This window comes from Arvicola amphibius, chromosome 4 (assembly GCF_903992535.2).
Source record: "Arvicola amphibius chromosome 4, mArvAmp1.2, whole genome shotgun sequence".
NCBI lineage: Eukaryota > Metazoa > Chordata > Mammalia > Rodentia > Cricetidae > Arvicola > Arvicola amphibius.
In genome coordinates this window covers 34,989,128-35,005,859 of record NC_052050.1, presented here as the reverse complement: position 1 = coordinate 35,005,859, position 16,732 = coordinate 34,989,128, and the positions used below count along the sequence as shown (strand labels likewise).

At 42.6% G+C, this 16,732-nt stretch overlaps 1 protein-coding gene across 1 annotated transcript in view; it reads right to left on the bottom strand.

Annotated features, from left to right (window-relative positions):
• Ints2 (integrator complex subunit 2) overlaps window positions 1-13,488 on the bottom strand; it is a 52,840-nt gene extending 39,352 nt beyond the window's left edge. The window contains exons 1-8 of the mRNA XM_038328385.1: window positions 13,177-13,488; window positions 11,976-12,281; window positions 11,140-11,278; window positions 9,549-9,651; window positions 8,054-8,167; window positions 6,197-6,327; window positions 5,789-5,962; window positions 1,723-1,949 (exon numbers count right to left, since the gene is read on the bottom strand). Of these exons, the coding sequence (XP_038184313.1) occupies window positions 1,723-1,949; window positions 5,789-5,962; window positions 6,197-6,327; window positions 8,054-8,167; window positions 9,549-9,651; window positions 11,140-11,278; window positions 11,976-12,271 (1,184 nt within the window). The 5' untranslated portion in view covers window positions 12,272-12,281; window positions 13,177-13,488. The remainder of the gene's footprint in view (window positions 1-1,722; window positions 1,950-5,788; window positions 5,963-6,196; window positions 6,328-8,053; window positions 8,168-9,548; window positions 9,652-11,139; window positions 11,279-11,975; window positions 12,282-13,176) is intronic.
• Window positions 13,489-16,732: the final 3,244 nt, after the last annotated feature.

Below are 16,732 nucleotides of genomic sequence, written 5' to 3'. Positions count from 1 at the left end.
TCCAAAGCTACAGAAAAACTCTGTCTCACAAAAACAAAACAAAACAAAAACATTCAGTTACTTAGTGTGTGTGTGTGTGTGCAAGTGTATAGTATGGTGAGTGCAGAATACGCATCTATTGTGTTGTATGTATATGGAGTGTGTATGTGTGGTGTATGATAGTGCACATGTGTGAGCATGTTCATGTCTGTGAACACATGAAGGAGGGTAATCTGTATAATTGCCTTGAGGCAAGGTGGATCACCGAAACAGAAACTAGGTGTTCCCACCAGGCTTGATGACCAGGAAGTTCCTGGGACATTCATATCTCTACCTCACAACAGTGAGGTTACAGGCTTGTACAGCCATGCCCAGTGTTTTAGGTGAGTGCTGGAAATTCAAAACAAGCCATCAAAGTTCCAGAGGATGCGTTCTTGAACCCTGAGACACCACCCTATACTTCATCATTATTGCTAAATTCTCTTTTCAATTATGTGCTTTTTTAATGGCATATGGATTTATCACTGAGAAATGGAAAGTAGTATTACTCTGTTGACTCTGCAAAAACCAAATAACGAATAAACTAGGTTCAATGACCAATAGAGTTTCAAGGGAGCAATAGCAGAGGTCACAGACATAACAAGCACATGTTACTCATGTGTGGTCATGTGTCCTACAGAGCTCACAGCAGTTTATACGTTATAGAATCATGGGGTTAATGGATTGTATCAACTTAGATTTGAGCCAAACTGATGGGCTAGCATTTGCTTAACTCAGCCATCAGAACTGAAAGGCACATGAGCTGGAGACCCACACAGGAATGTTCCCACACCAGCTGAGGACACTATTCGGAAAAGATTTAGTGCAGGGACTTGGAAACTCGTGCTAAAGAACCACGTCCTGGGGGCTGGACAGATGGCCCAGAGGTTAAGAACACTAGCTGCGCCGGGCGGTGGTGGCGCACGCCTTTAATCCCAGCACTTGGGAGGCAGAGGCAGGCGGATCTCTGTGAGTTCGAGACCAGCCTGGTCTACAAGAGCTAGCTCCAGGACAGGCTCTAAAGCTGCAGAGAAACCCTGTCTCGAAAAACCAAAAAAAAAAAAAAAAAAAAAAAAAAAAAACAAACAAACAAAACAAAACACTAGCTGCTCTTTCAGAGGACCTGGGTTCAATTCCCAGCACCCATATGACGGCTCACAACTGTCTGTAACTCCAGTTCCAGGGGATCTGACACCTTCACACAGACACACATGCAGGGAAGACACCAATGCACATGAAATAAATAAAATCAAAAGAAGAATTATGAGAGAAAGCATGCACAGGCTGAGTCAAGGTCATGAGGTGCACCCTCCTCTTAAAAAAAAAAAAAAAAAAGAAAAGAAAAAGAACCACGTCCTGTCTATTCTGAAACAGAGAGGTCTTCACCTGACCCGGAGTGGTCGTGGGTCACTCACAGATCTCTCAGAGGTGTCTTCTCAAACTGGTAAAACACAGGGTCCTTTACACTGTGATTAAAATCTGATAAAATACTCTCATCCCTCCCCTCCAGTATCTGCATAATTCTATTTGTAATCAGAAATTAGATCAAATACTCCTTAGGGACAGATGGCCTTAGCACCTTCAATTTTGACATAAGCTAGTAAAATTCAAAGCCGGAGCCTCTTAATAAAAGGCCTTTGCTTACTTCTCAGCGATTAGAAACAAGAAGAAAAAGATAAAAGGGTAAAGTATCGGATTGAGTACTTGAGTCCAGCAATCCCCATCAGGGCACAGTACAGACGTAAGAGCGCGCTGGCTTTCACAACATGCTCTTCCTTCAGCCCCGAGTACACAGACACAGTGGGCTCCATTTCCACCTCGGCTTCTTCTACAATGCGGGTGCTCCTGACTGTAGGAAGAATGCCCATCAACTCCAGGAGAAGCTGTCTCCTCATCTGCCAAAGGACAGAACCGCTGGGCTCCCTTTTTCTCTGTAAGTGTGAATTGAGAGAAGAAGAGGGAGAGCATGGAGCATTTATCAAGTTAAAAGGAAGCTGAAGAGAGTTCATCACGCGAGCACTTACAGTTGAACTCACATGAGGAGCCTGTCACACTGCAGTTCCATTTAAACAAGAAAATGCAAAATCCACAAATCCACTCATCCCATGCTGCACGACTGCAGGGAAAAAAACTAAACTAATGCAAACTGAGTTTAAATAGTACTTTCATCTGAGTACGCGGTCCATTCTGAAGGCTGCACCCAGGCCAGTCTACATGGCAAACTCCAGTACAGCCAGGGCTATAGAACAAAAACTTGTTTAAAAAACACAAGGGGGGGGGGGCTGGAGAGATGGCTCAAGTGTGAAGAGCACCTGCTGCTCTTGCAGAGGACCTAGGTTCACTCCCCCCTCCACACAGGGAGCTCCACCACATGAGGCAGTGCAGCAGCAGTACTTGGTATCTGGAGACCTGAGAGACGCTGTTTTAGTGAACTGCTCTGAAGCCCAAGTTCCTTCCTAACAAGGATGTAAATATCAGTACTGTGTACCTTTAAAGACACCATAATTAAGAGCTTATAAATCTATAAGCAGCACCCCAACCCCAGCTCTTGAGGCAGGGCTATTCCAGTCTTCACTCACTCTTCAAGTCTAACACTGGACTGGACACGTAGCAAGCACTCAGTGCCTACTAAGAAATGAACACACAAAGAACACACTTATGGAAGCAATTCTAAACTATAAAAGGAGAGGTGTTTCCTTAGCCAGGAATGGTGGCATATACCTTCAATCATTGCTTGTTATTATTTTGTTTGGTTTTTGGCCTTTGTTTTTCAACACAGGGTTACTCTGAATAACAGACTTAGTGATACTGGAAGTTACTCTGTAGACCAGACTGGCCTCGAACTCACAGAGATCCACTGGTCTCTGCCTCCAAGTACTAAGATCAAAGGTGTGTGTCACCCACCGCCCAGCAGTACTTGTTATACTTAAGACTGATGTCAAGTAAAGTATAATAAACCTGCCTGAACAAAAACATTAAATTCCAAGAGGAAAAGTGTGTTGTGCACAATGAACGGGCAGAGTGACTGCTCAGCACAGCCGTACACAACAGTCACACAGTGGACATATGTTTCCTTTCCTTTTAAAAAGCAAAGCTGAAGAGCAGTCTTTAATGGACTGTAAAGAAGAGAGTCCTGGATATAAAATAATGTGATTTCATTGTATAACACACGCATGCTGTCCACTACAGTGAAACGTGTTGAAAGTCAGTCTGCACGAGCAATTCTACTCAGAAGCACTAAATAAGTGTTTCACAAAAACTAAAGTATTCTCTAAGTTAAAAACTGTTGCGGGGGGAAAAGACCGTTCAACACAGAAGTCATGCCTATAATCAAACCCAATACTCAAGAGGATTTCCTCAAACTTAAATTTGAGGTCAGCCTGGGCTACTATGTTGCAGGGCAGCCTAGGCAACAAAGGAAGAACCTATTTCAAGAACACAGAAAACAAACAAACAAACTTGTTGTAAAATGTAACATACAGACCAGGCATGCTAACATAAACCTATAATCTCATCTATTCAAAGGTAGAGGCAGAGGACGCCAAAATCAGTCTAGGCAATTTTGAAAAAGAAGGAAATTCCTTTGCAAGGGTGCTTTCTACATAGGAGAAGGTTTTGGTATTTTTTTAATATTTTTTTTTATTATTATTCTGCATACAATATTCTGTCTGTGTGTATGTCTGCAGGCCAGAAGAGGGCACCAAACCTTATTACAGATGGTTGTGAGCCACCATGTGGTTGCTGGGAATTGAACTCAGGACCCTTGGAAGAGCAGGCAATGCTCTTAACCACTGAGCCATCTCTCCAGCCCCGGGAGAAGGTTTTCATGTAGCCCAGCTGGCAGTGAATGTGAACTGTATCTATTCCACAACCCTGCTTCTAGCTATTAAAGGTGTATGTCACCACATCTGGCCAAGGCAAGTCTGATACATGCTACAGAATGAACCTTGAAATCAATATATTAAGGAAAGAACATACAGAAAATGACAAGTATCCTATGATTTGACCCATAGGAGGTACCTAGAATGGTATCCAGAATTCACCGAGAATAAAGAGAGCCACGATTACCAGTTTACAGGAAAGAGGACTAGGCAGTTTAAGGTTCAGCGTCTATAGAGCACAGGATATAGAACTCAGTGACAGAATGCTGACCTAACAAGTGTAAAGGCCAGACCACAAAATAAAGAAAATCCTAAAAACAGATGGTGGTTATGCATGCATAATATTACCAATGGTCCTTTTCTTTCCCTTTGTGTGTGTATGTGTGTGTGCATGTGTAAGCACACAAGCTGCATGTGTCTTTGTGTATATATGTACATGTCGGAAACACAGGCTGCAGAGAGCATCAGATCCCCTGGAAGTGGCATTGCAGACAGTTGTGAGCTGCCCACTGTGGGTGCTAAGCATAGGACCCAAGTCCTCCAGAAGAGCAGGAAGGGCTCCTAAGCACCAGGCCATCTTTTCAGCTGCCCCACCTTATGTCTTTACAGGGAACCTGGAACTCGACATCTCCGCTACACTGGCTGTCCAGGTCATCTGCACCTGCCCCACAACCCCGGGACACAAACGCTGTCACTCCCGCCTTTACATGGTTACTAGGGTTCTAAACTCAAGTCCTTATGTTTGCCTAGCAAACATTTACTACTGAGTCTCTAGCCCCACAAGGTGAATGTTCCTAATACCACTGAATTGTGTTCCTAAAAATGACTAAATGCAAATTTTGTTATATATATTTTACCACCACACACACAAATGCCTAACATACAGATTAAATTATAAAATATAAATTACTTTGAAGTTCTTATGTAACAGGACCTTAGAGAGTCCCCGGATTGCTTCATAAAATTGAGATGGCGCCCTTGACCCTCCCGTTCTCGCTCGTGTCCAGTGCATTCTCAGAGGCTCCACTAAACTAGATACTGAGAGGCAGGAAGCCTGGGAACAGTACTGCTATTCTCACAGGCTTTCCCCCCTTTGGTGGGAGTATTATTTATATTTTTAAAAATGTAATGCTTACTAAGCATGGTGGGCATTCCTAGGATCTTTGTAATCAAGAGGCTTAGGCACAGAGATCAGGAGGAATTCGGGGCCAGCCTTGACTAAATCTAGTAAATACCAAGACCAAGCTCAAAAATAAAAAAGAATACATACGCACACACACACTCTCTCTTTCTCTGTCTCTGTCTCTTCATGTTTATATTTAAATGAGGTTATTTCATTTTTAATAAACTCCATATTTCAAAATTTTTAATTTCTAATATTGGAAATATCAAAAAAGAAAAGTCATATGAACAAAACTTTTCATGTCCTTCATGATTCTTATTAATGTAAAGAGGTTTCTAAAACTAAATCTCACAACCACTAAGTTAAAGGTATCTTTCTTTCTTTTATTTTTCCCCCATGGCTTTTTGTTTGTTTGAGACATAGTCTCTCTATGTAGCGTTGGCTGGCCTGAAACTATAGACCAGGTTGGCCTGAAACTATAGACCAAGTTGGCCTGAAACTATAGACCAGGCTGGTCTAAAATTTATAGAGGTCTACCTGCCTCTGACTCTAGGGTGCTGGGCTAAAGGTGTGTGCTACCACATCTGATTCCCATAGCTTTTAGCCTTGAAATCATAGCAATCCTCCTGCCTCAGTCTTCCAAATATAGGGACTGCAGGTATGAGCCACCAGGCCTAGCTAAAGCCATCCTTCTAAAGCAGTTTCTTCACTCTTAGTAACTGCTCCTAAGCAATGATCCTACTCTACCCATACACTTGACTCTCACCTGTTGTCCATTTCGAATAAAGGTTCCAAACCAAGTCCTGACTTTTGCATTTGTTCCAAGAAGCAAGCCACTAACAAAGCAAACCAAGTCACTCACTCCATCTTCACAAGTTTCAGTTTTAGTATGATCCAATGTCAAAGCTACTCCAAGGCCTGGCAAGTGACATTCTTCCACCTAACACAGCAGAGAAAACAAATTAAACTCAACACAATAAGATAAAAAGCCAGGACATTTCAAAATTGAATGCAGCTCAAGTTCTGAGGAGGAGATCTCACAAAACATAAGGCCGCAAAGGGAAGGCAGCACACTGAGCACTAGAACTCCCAATTTCTGTAAAATCCTCAAACAGCCTCAAGGAAAAACCTCTTAGGAAAAATGCAGTCCCACGGAGACAAAAGCATCTCTTACCACCACGCCCCGAACCTTCAGGGCCTGAGAAGGGTTCATTCTGCATAAGAATCGCAAGGCATCTGTCCTGCGCCTCCCTCCAAGACTTTCTTCATCTTGTCGTTCTCCATTTTTGATCAGGCCCCTACAAACTATTATTTTAAGCTTTGTTAAGCTTTTATAAGTAAGGTGTTATAAGCCATTTCTTCACTGCTGAAAATTAATCATTTATGCAGTTTAAACAGTGTAGGAGGAAAACATTGGGGAACTTGATAGTACAGCATCAGAAACAAAGACAAAAGGAACAAAGGAACAAAAAAGACCTAAGCAATAACAACATGGAAGACAACACATAGCCACACCAGCAACTACAAACCCAGAAGGACAAGGTAGCAAACAACTAAATATAATCAAACTGGATATGGTGGTACACAACCTGTAACCACAGCACCACGGAGATAGAGGGGTATCTCTAATTGGAAGCCAGCCTGGGCTACACACACAAGATCAAGGCCAACTGGCACTAAATAGTAATTCGGTGCCACAAGACCAAAAAAAAAAAAAAAAAAAAAAAAAAAAGCTAGGGCTAAGTCAGTGGAAGAGCACCAGACCATGACCCATATGGCTATGCATTCAATTCCTGAAAAAGAAAAACAACTAATTCAGCCTAGTAGCACAGGCCTGTAATGCTACCCTGGTGTCTAAGGCAGAGGGTACACAAGTTCAAGGCCTGCTTCAGCAACAAAGTGAGTTCAAGTCCAGCATGGACACCTTAGTGAGACCCTGTCTCAAAATGAAAAAGTTAAAAAGAAAGGGATGTACAACAGCAGCCGAGTGCCTGCTAAGCACTATGTCCAGTCCCCAGGACCAACAATTAAAGTTCAATGGGGAAAACTATTGCCAATAATCTACCCTTCAAAGTTAAAGGGATAACCCACTGACAAAGCAAGTAGCTCTGGGTTCAATCCCAAACACACATAAATAAAAACAAAATAAAAATAAGTTTAAATAATCTACACTACATGAAATGAAGGCAATTCAATGAAGAACACCAAAAGTAATAACTATGTAGATAAAGCCTTTTCCCCGCGTTTTAAAAATCAGCTGGGCATGGCAGCCCATACCTGTAATGCCAGCATTGGGAAGGACGAGGCAGGCAGATTACTTAACATTCAAGGCCACCTAGGCTATACAGTGAGACACTGTCAAAAAAATCAGAAGTGGGCTGATGAAGTGGCTCAGCAAGTCAAGGTGCTCATCACCAAGACTTACTACTGAGTTCAACGCCTGGGACCAACAAGTTAGGGCAGTGCCTACTTGTGGAAGTTGTCCTTGGACCTCCACATGTGCATGCATGTGCACAGGAGCGCATATACACACACACGCACACACATACACACACACACACACAAAATAAATAAATCAGAAGAAAAAAGAATTAACTACTTAAAATAAAAGCAGCAAGAATACACTCTGGGACTCATAATACCCGGAAATTAAATGTATGGTTAAAAATTAATACAAAGGAAGAAAGAGATCTAACTACCACAATAATTAAATGGCTTATATAAATTGTATAAATTCTTCAGTTAAAAGCCAGACTGGTCTAGGGTGTAGCTCAGAGGCAGAGTACTTGGCTAGCATGTCAGTCACTGGATTCCAGCTCAGCACAGAAGGAAGGAGACACAGCAGTAAGAATGGTGCTTTGCACCTGCAGTGCCAGCACCACTCAGAAGGTAGAGACAAAAGAATCATAACTTCAAAGACAGCCCAGAATACAGAGCAAGACTGTCTAAAAAAACAAAAACAAAAACAAACTAAACAAGTCAAACCAAAGTTCTCCAATATTCCAATATTTTGTTTTTAAATTATATTTACCTTCGTTAAAACTATCGGGAACATTGGCTACCAAGAGACATAAGAACCAGGCACCATTTCTAACATGTAGCAAGGCTTCGGCTACATCAACTATAGGAAGCAAGGAAGGGAGCTCTGGAAGAAAAAAAGCCACTGTCACTACTGAGGCATGACCCCTAAAGTGTTATCTTCAACAGCTGGCATTTCAAAGATGTCACCAGAATGCAACTCACTTAGAATACTAGTTCTCAGTCATACTAGCTACACTCAGCTAATCTACAGCCACATGACGCAAGGCGCGGGGCTACTAACTGGACAACTAAGAGAATATGTCAGAAGTTTCCCTAAATAGCACTCCTCTAAGAAGTTATTTTCATAAAATTTTTACATTTCTATAGCTTCTTATTCTTATTTTATCATATATCTATGAAAAAGAATCTGGAAAGGCAAAAAAAAAGTACAAAGGAAAAAAATGTATGTTAGCTCTAATCGTAAATATATATATACATGCATTTAATATATATTTACAATAATATATTTAGTTTCTAGTTTTAATCCTCTCATTTGTAATTTTAACATTAAGTAAAACTGAGATTATATTTACCTCCTCTGCCCTTTGCTTTCTGATCTAACACATTAGGAACATTTATAAAATCACTAAAATTATGAATCATTAAATCAGACATACATGCTAATATTTACATAATATGGAATACTATATAAACAGTCTTAAGTCATTGAATCTTTGTTCTAATTAGTCATTTTTAATTTAAACTTTTTTTAAGGATAAATTTATGAGCACGTGGGTGTGTCTATGTGAGGCTGCGAGATGCCAAGGAGCTGGAGTTACAGGCAGCTCGGAGTCACCTGAACCAAACTAAGATACTCTGTTAGAGCGTCAAGTGCTCTTAACTACTACAGTCATTTCTCCAGCCCTTGAGCTTAAAATTTTAAGACATATTTTTAGTAAATAATTTTTACATTTTTAAGGTTTTTGTTGAGGGGAGGCTGTTGTTTGAGACATGATCACACTCCATTCCCCAAACTGGCCAGGATTTTGTCACAATACCCTTGTCTCGGCCTCCCACATGCTGGACCCCCCCCCCCTCCAAGTTTTGATAATCCTCAAATACCAAACTTGGGGCTGAAAAAAAGATACTGTCCTTGGCAAGGACCTGAGCCCCAGCACCCACATCCAGCAGCTCACCACTGCCCACGCCTCCAGTCTCAGGATCCCCGAGGCACAGCCACAGACACGCATCCAGTACTGCACAGCCACAGACACACACCCAGCACTGCACAGCCACAGACACGCACCCAGCACTGCACAGCCACAGACACACATCCAGTACTGCACAGCCACAGACACGAACCCAGCACTGCACAGCCACAGACACGCATCCAGCACTGCACAACCACAGACATGCACCCAGCACTGCAGGCTGCGGAGTCACACAGTAACACTTCACATGACACTATATCTGAAATGTATCTTGGCACCAGGTCAGCAAAGTACCTGCTTGTAAAATACAAAGAACATCTGCAGCTTCCTCCAAGTACACTGGACTCTCAAAGAGCTCAGACGACTTAAAGAAAAACTCTCCATTGGACTCCGATACCTTAGAGAAAAAGAAAAAAAGAAGGCAAGAACTATTAATTTAAAGTAATTTTTAATAATTTTTATTGTTTTTTTGAGCTCACAAATCATGAGTTTATGCTGTGATTGTTTGGCGTAGGGTCTTACCATGTACCCTGAACTCAGCAGATAGACCAGGCTGGCCGTTAATCTATTGGCCTAGGATGGTATAAAACTCCTGATCTTGACTCTGCCTCTCTAGTGCTGGGACTGAAGGTGTGAATGTCATCACTTTTTTTGTTTGTTTGTTTGTTTGTTTGTTTGTTGTTTTTCGAGACAGGGTTTCCCTGTAGTTTCTAGAGCCTGTCCTGGAACTAGCTCTTGTAGACCAGGCTGGCCTCGAACACACAGAGATCCGCCTGCCTCTGCCTCCCGAGTGCTGGGATTAAAGGCGTGCGCCACCACCGCCCGGCTCATCACTTTTTTTTTAAGGTTTATTTATTTTTTATATATACAGTGTTCTGCCTGCAGGCCAGAAGAGGGTAGCAGATCTCATTATAGATTGGTTGTGAGCCACCCACCATGTGGGTGTGGGAATTGAACTCAGGACCTCTGGAAGAACAGGAAGCCTTCTTAACCTCTGAGCCATCTCTCCAGCCCCCAAATAATCACTTTTAACGTGATTAATATACTGCAACAAAGAATGTGGGACCCTGTCAATTAACCAGTTTAACCATGTTTATTACTCAGCCATGGAAGCACTAGTCTCAGGAACTGCATAGTGGCTGCATTTTATAATCCCGCCATTTGAGAAGCTGAGGTAAAAGAATCTCAAGTCACAAAGCCACCTTGGCACCTAGTGCAACTCTGTCTCCCACAAAAAAAGAAGGAAGAGTGGGCAGAAATAGTTATTCCAATCTACATTTTTAGAGGTACTTGAAATTAAAGGATAAGGCAAGCCAAGAAACAATGTAGTAACGTTATCCATATAAACCGTTGATTAAAAAAAACCCAAAACTGAAGCCTGGTGGTGGTGGCACACACCTTTAATCTCTAAACTTGGGAGGCAGAAGCAAGTGGATCTCTGTGAATTTGAGACCAGCCTGGTCTACAGAGCAAGTTCCAGGACAGCCAAGACTACACAGAGAAACCTTGTCTTGGAGGGAAAAAAAAAGACATCATTTTAGTCTTTGAAAGAACACAAAGCAAACAGAAAAACTAGTGGAACACATAACCTATGTGCCTTCTTGCTTATATATATATTTTTAAGATATTCTAGATCTGGGCTGGAGAGATGGTTCAGAGGTTGGGAGCATTGCCTGCTCTTCCAAAGGTCCTGAGTTCAATTCCCAGCAACCACATGGTGGCTCACAACCATCTGTAATGAGGTCTGGTGCACTCTTCTGGCCTGCAGTCATACATACAGACAGAATATTGTATACATAATAAATAAATAAATATTTTTTTTAAAAAAAATTTCTAGATCTAGTATCAAATCATGAATACTTTGGGCTGGGGTTTTCTTAAGCACCTTATTCATAATGGCCAACAGTTCGCTAAGCACAAGCCGTAATCGACGAGGTGAATCACTGTGTTCAAATTCTAGTGTCAGTCCATGCTGAAGCTGCGATACCAGGATGCTCTCTCCAGTGCCTCCGCCAAGCTTATGCCTAGTAAAGTCCAAACAGAGAACAAGTTACACCCTGGCCAGGCAGTCATACCTGTTACTGCAATAATGTTCTCCACTTCCTCTGAAATGCTTGGTTTTTCTATGTATTCCAAGAGCTCACAAACAGTAAACTAGCAAAGGCTACTGAATTCTGTATCAATGGCTTAATAACAGATACACGATGGTCCGGGAAGGATTTAAGACCAGGCGAGAGTCTCAGAGAATAAACTGTAATGTTAAAAAACTTAGTGATTCCAATAAAACCTTTCACCCTAGCCAGACAGTGGTAGCACACACCTTTAATCCCAGCACCTGGAAGGCATAGGCAGGCTGATCTCTATGAATTTGAGGCCAGCCTGGGCTCCAAAGTAAGTTTAGCCAGGACTGTTACACAGAGAAACCCCGTCTTAAAAGAAAAAAGAAAAAAAAAAAAAAACCTTCCACACTACAAGTTTTCCTTCCCACTTCCCACTAAGAGTAAACTGGCCTCCTAGGTAGCTAGTCCTCACTACATAACATCCTAACATTTTATAACACAGAAAGCTCTTTAACTATGAACAGAAAAGACCTCAGTAAAATGTTCTCCAAATTTAAGTTTTCACTCTCTCTTTTCTGGAGCTCTGACAGCTCGGAGCAAGATGTAATTCCCTCCTTGGGAACATCACGGACATCCCAAGAAGCACTGAGGACGACTCTACCTGAGCTGCTGCTCTTTGCTGGCGTCTTGTTCCAGCGCATGGAAGTCCACAGACAGGAGAGCAACAATGGAGTTGACGGCTTCCACTCCAGACAGGAGGCGAAGAATAAGCTTCTTATCCTGAGCCCAGCTTTGACTTTGGTCAGCAGGGGCACAAAGCGCCATCCTCACCAAGCAGGGCAAGAGAAGCCTTAGTTCCGGGTCACTTAGAGATGCCAAGCGAACAACATCCACCTTCTGCATGGCTTCAAAAGCAAAAGGGCTGACAAACTGAAGGCTGGCACACTCAGTCATCATCGCCTTGATCCTAACAAGTTAAAGACAGCGAAATGAAAGCAGGCATATGAAAACCCTTCTTAAAAATCTGAAAAGGTGTGCTGGATATTTAGTAGGTCCCTGTGTTGGCAATGCTGCTGGCACGATTAAAGACCAGGTTTCTCTGTCTTCCTGTTTCTACTGACATCTAGAATATGAGAAGAAAAACTGAAAATTAGGTCTCTCCCAAACTTGGGGATCCTTGCCCTAATACTCTTTGTTTTATAAATACTGCATGAGCCCCAGAGAATAAAGTAACAGTAATACTACTTGGAAAAATTCCAAGCTGAACCCTCCTATACTACACACCAGTCCAAGACTTTTCTCTTTATGCCGTTTCAGTGAGCTCTATGAAATAGGGAGAGAAAATGAACGCAGGCAGATTAGTTTCACAAGCTTAGAATATAAATTATTTGAACTTCTCTTTCCGCCTCCCAACGCTGGAAAATCATCTCACAGACCAAAAGTAATGTCAGGTTCAAGGTTCTGAAAGCCACAACGCTATCCTGTATCCTCTGTTATAGTGGGTGTATTGAGCAGATGTATAGGCACAATCAGCTGAGGGATGAAAAGAAAGAATCCCAATTGGACACTTGTGGGTCTTGAATAATTTTAAGGGCAGCAAACGAGAGATGACACTGAACAGATAGCAGAAGCCAGCCCGTCTGAAGACCCACTCACTAACAGAGCTGTGGGTAATGAGTCCTGGACAGAAATGTTGCTCTATTTTCCATGGGAAGAGCGGGTCTTTTAACAGGAGTGAGCTCCGGTGACAAGACCTGTGTGCTCTTGAGTAGCAATGAGAGAACCGAGTGCTCCGGGCTAACAAGAGTCAGGCAGACTTCAGACAAAGCGGCACTTGAGCCCGAGAAGCCGACGCTTCATACCTTAAGATCTACCCTCCAGCCTCAAGGGACCCACTCGGATTCCGCGTCCGAGCGCCGGACGAGACAGAAATCGAGAGCGCGGTCCGAAGTTGGGCCTAGGCGATTATCCGGATCACCAAACCCCGGCTGTGCCCGGGGTCGACTCGGGCACTAAGAACTCAGACGCTGGGACCAACCAGGTTGTAGAATTTGGACACTGCAAAGGCTGGGGGGCAGAAACAGCTGGGAAAAAGGGGAAAGCAGAGAAGACTTATTTCAACCTGCACCATGCACCTCCATTCATCGCCAGCATCTGGCCTGCGCCGGCCACCGTACGGCACTGAGACGACGTCAGCAGCGAGAGCGAAACCAGCCTGAGGCGTGGGGCCGCTTGGCGCGTGCGCGGCCCCGCCCCTTCCTCCGCGGTGCTCTTCGCTTCCGAAAATTTGGAGTGTAGCTGTTACTTCACCCGGCGCTTTCCCCTTGGGACCTGTGAGATGAGTCGCTAACCGTCAGAACTAAGTCCCCCAGTGGGATTATCGCGACATTTAAATAACAATAATGTATGTAAAAATAATTGGTAAAGGTTGTCCCTTTCGTTCCTTCACCGAAACTTGCCTAATGGAACTCGGCGGTAGCCTCCTTTAAAGCCCTGTCGGTGACATCTTCGCACCAAAGTTCTAGAATCTCAGGACCTGGGTATAGGAGAGTTTTAAAAGTAATGTGACGCTAGCCGACACACTAATGGCCAAGTGTAATATCTTGCTTTGGGGGTTTGCATTGTTTAGTTTTGTGTTTTATACCTCAAATTACTAGCGCGTGCCACCACTCCCGGATTGCTTTCGGGATTTAATTAGTTTTCCAGACATGATTTATGTAGTCCTGGTTGGCCTGAAGACCATTCTGTAGGCAAGGCTGGCCTGGAACTTGTCGCAGTCCCTGTCTCCCAAATGATGTGTCTGAGTCGCCATGGCTTTCTCGATTCTTCAGACTAGAAAAATCCTTTTCACTGAAATCGTCTTAAAATTATAGTTGGTAATTCGCGAAAGAGAATCAAAAACTTTCATCAACTTCTAAAAAATTAAGTCTCACCGTCTTGAAAACCTCAAGTCTATATATCTCATATTAAATGTTTCTGGGTGATGGAACCTAACTGTGAGCTCAGGCTGGTCAGAAACTCCTGCATTTTGAGATTACAGAATTATGCCACCTTGACCAGCTCATGTTTCTTGTTCCTGGTTCAGCCAAGGTGTAATTTTTCAAGTAATGTGCTAGGGTTAAGAAACAAAAACTTTATTATTATTTTTATTTATTTGGTTTTTCGAGACAGGGTTTCTCTTTTTAGAACATTGTATTCATACACATAGATACATGTAGTGGCATTTGTAGTATATGTGTTTGCATGTGAAGGTCAGAAAACAGTTTATGGAAGTTGGATTTTTCCTTTCACCATGTGTGTCCTGAGGCTTGAATTCAGGACATAAGGCTCAGCAACCAGCACATGACAATGAGCCATCTTTCATGCCCCTAAAGTATTTTATAAACATTGCTGCTCTTCAGAGGACCTGACTTCAGTTCCCAGTACCTACACCTGGTGTTTCACAGCCACCTATAATTCCAGGTCCAAGGGGTCTGACACCCTCTTCTGGCCTCTACAGGGTGCACACGCAAATAACATTATTTAAAAGTACTTCTGAGCCAGGTGGTGGTGGCACAAGCCTTTATTCCCAGTACTCGGGAGGCAGAGGCAGGCAGATCCCTGTGAGTTCGAGGCCAGCCTGGACTACAAGAGTTAGCTCTAAAACAGCCTCCAAAGCTATAGAGATACACTGTCTTGGGGAGGGGGAGTATTTCTGGGGCTAGAGAGATAGTTAAGGAGTTAAGAGCCCTGGCTGATATTCCAGAGGACCTGGGCTTGGTTCCATAGTCCACAGGGCAGTTGACGAATTGACAGCAGTCTGTAACTCTATTTCCAGAAGATCCAGTGTCCTCTTCTGGCCTCACTGGACACTAACAAAATGTACACAGACAACATTCAGGCAAAAAGACCCATACACATAAAATAAGTGAATCTTAAAAGCCAAAAAGAATAGAGCATCACTCAGTTGATCATTTCTTTTAAAAAAATTAAAGTATTTTTAAGGCTCAGATAGAAGGATAATCTCTGAAAAAATAAACTGAACTTTCAGGGTAAAAAAATCAGCAAAGGAATAAAAGAACTAAGTTGTAATGTAGTGTGTCTCAAATTTTTCCACTTTCTTCAGAATGCCTTTAGTACTGTGAACCAAAACACACATGTATCTGTAACATATAAATTTATATATCATATACACTTATATGCCATAAAGACACAACATGCTTACATTCAGATGGTAACAACTGTCTTATCAAATAAAAATAGTACTGGCTATATGACCTATTCCGTGGAGGGTGGTACTGAGACAGCATCTATCTATATATGAAGCCTTAGCACTCGGAATCCTCCTACCTCAGCTTCCCAGTTTTGGGAATTACAGATGTACATCATAAGGTCCAATTTTACATACTTTTAAAAAAAAATTGACCAGTCACTATATAATTAAAAGCAATTTTCACAAGTATTAATGGGTCACAAAGTATACAATTACTGGGCTAACATGGTAGCATATGCCTTTAATCCCGACATTCAGGAGGCAAACTCTGAGTTTGGTATCAGGCTCATAAGAGACTTCTGTGAGAACCAGGCAGTAGTGGCGCACGCCTTTAATCCCAGTGCTCAGGAGGCAGAGGCAGGAAGATTTCTTGAGTTTGAGACCAGCCTAGTCTACAGAGCAAGTTCCAGGCAGGACAGGCTCCAAAAGCTACACAGAAACGATGCCCTGAAAAACAAACCAAAACAAAGGGCGGGGGGAGAGGGGAGAGAGACTGGAGAAGAGGAGGGGGTAAAGGGAGAACACTATTTGGAATCTCAGCACATGTGAAGCTTAAGCAAAAGATTACAAATTACAGGGGCTGGAGAGATGGCTCAGCGGTTAAGAGCATTGCCTGCTCCTCCAAAGGTCCTGAGTTCAATTCCCAGCAACCACATGGTGGCTCACAACCATCTGTAATGAGGTCTGGTGCCCTCTTCTGGCCTCCAGGCATACATGCAGAGAGAATATTGTATACATAATAAATAAATAAATATTTAAAAAAAAAAAGATTACAAATTACAGGCCTGCCCAAGCTACGTAGTGACTACCTCAAAAAAGAAAACAGACTGGGAGATGAAGCAATTTAACTTTCCTGGGTAGTTGTTACAAAAAAGGTTTGAGGGACTATGAGGAAGCTAGCCAGGAACTATGTGATCCAATTGTCTAATTTTAATTTTTTAAATTGTCTAGGAGCTAAGGGTCACTAACAGATAGGCGGCATGCCGATCTAACATCTCCACCTCAAGCTACAGAACATAAAATTAAACCAGCATAAATGACTCAGAGACAAGTTCCTAAACTTGCCTGTCTCAAGGTCCCCCTGCTCCACTTTCCGTCCAGTAGCTATGAGTACAGCTGGAATTCTTTTTTTTCATGTTTCACAACTTTAATAGACTATTCTAACT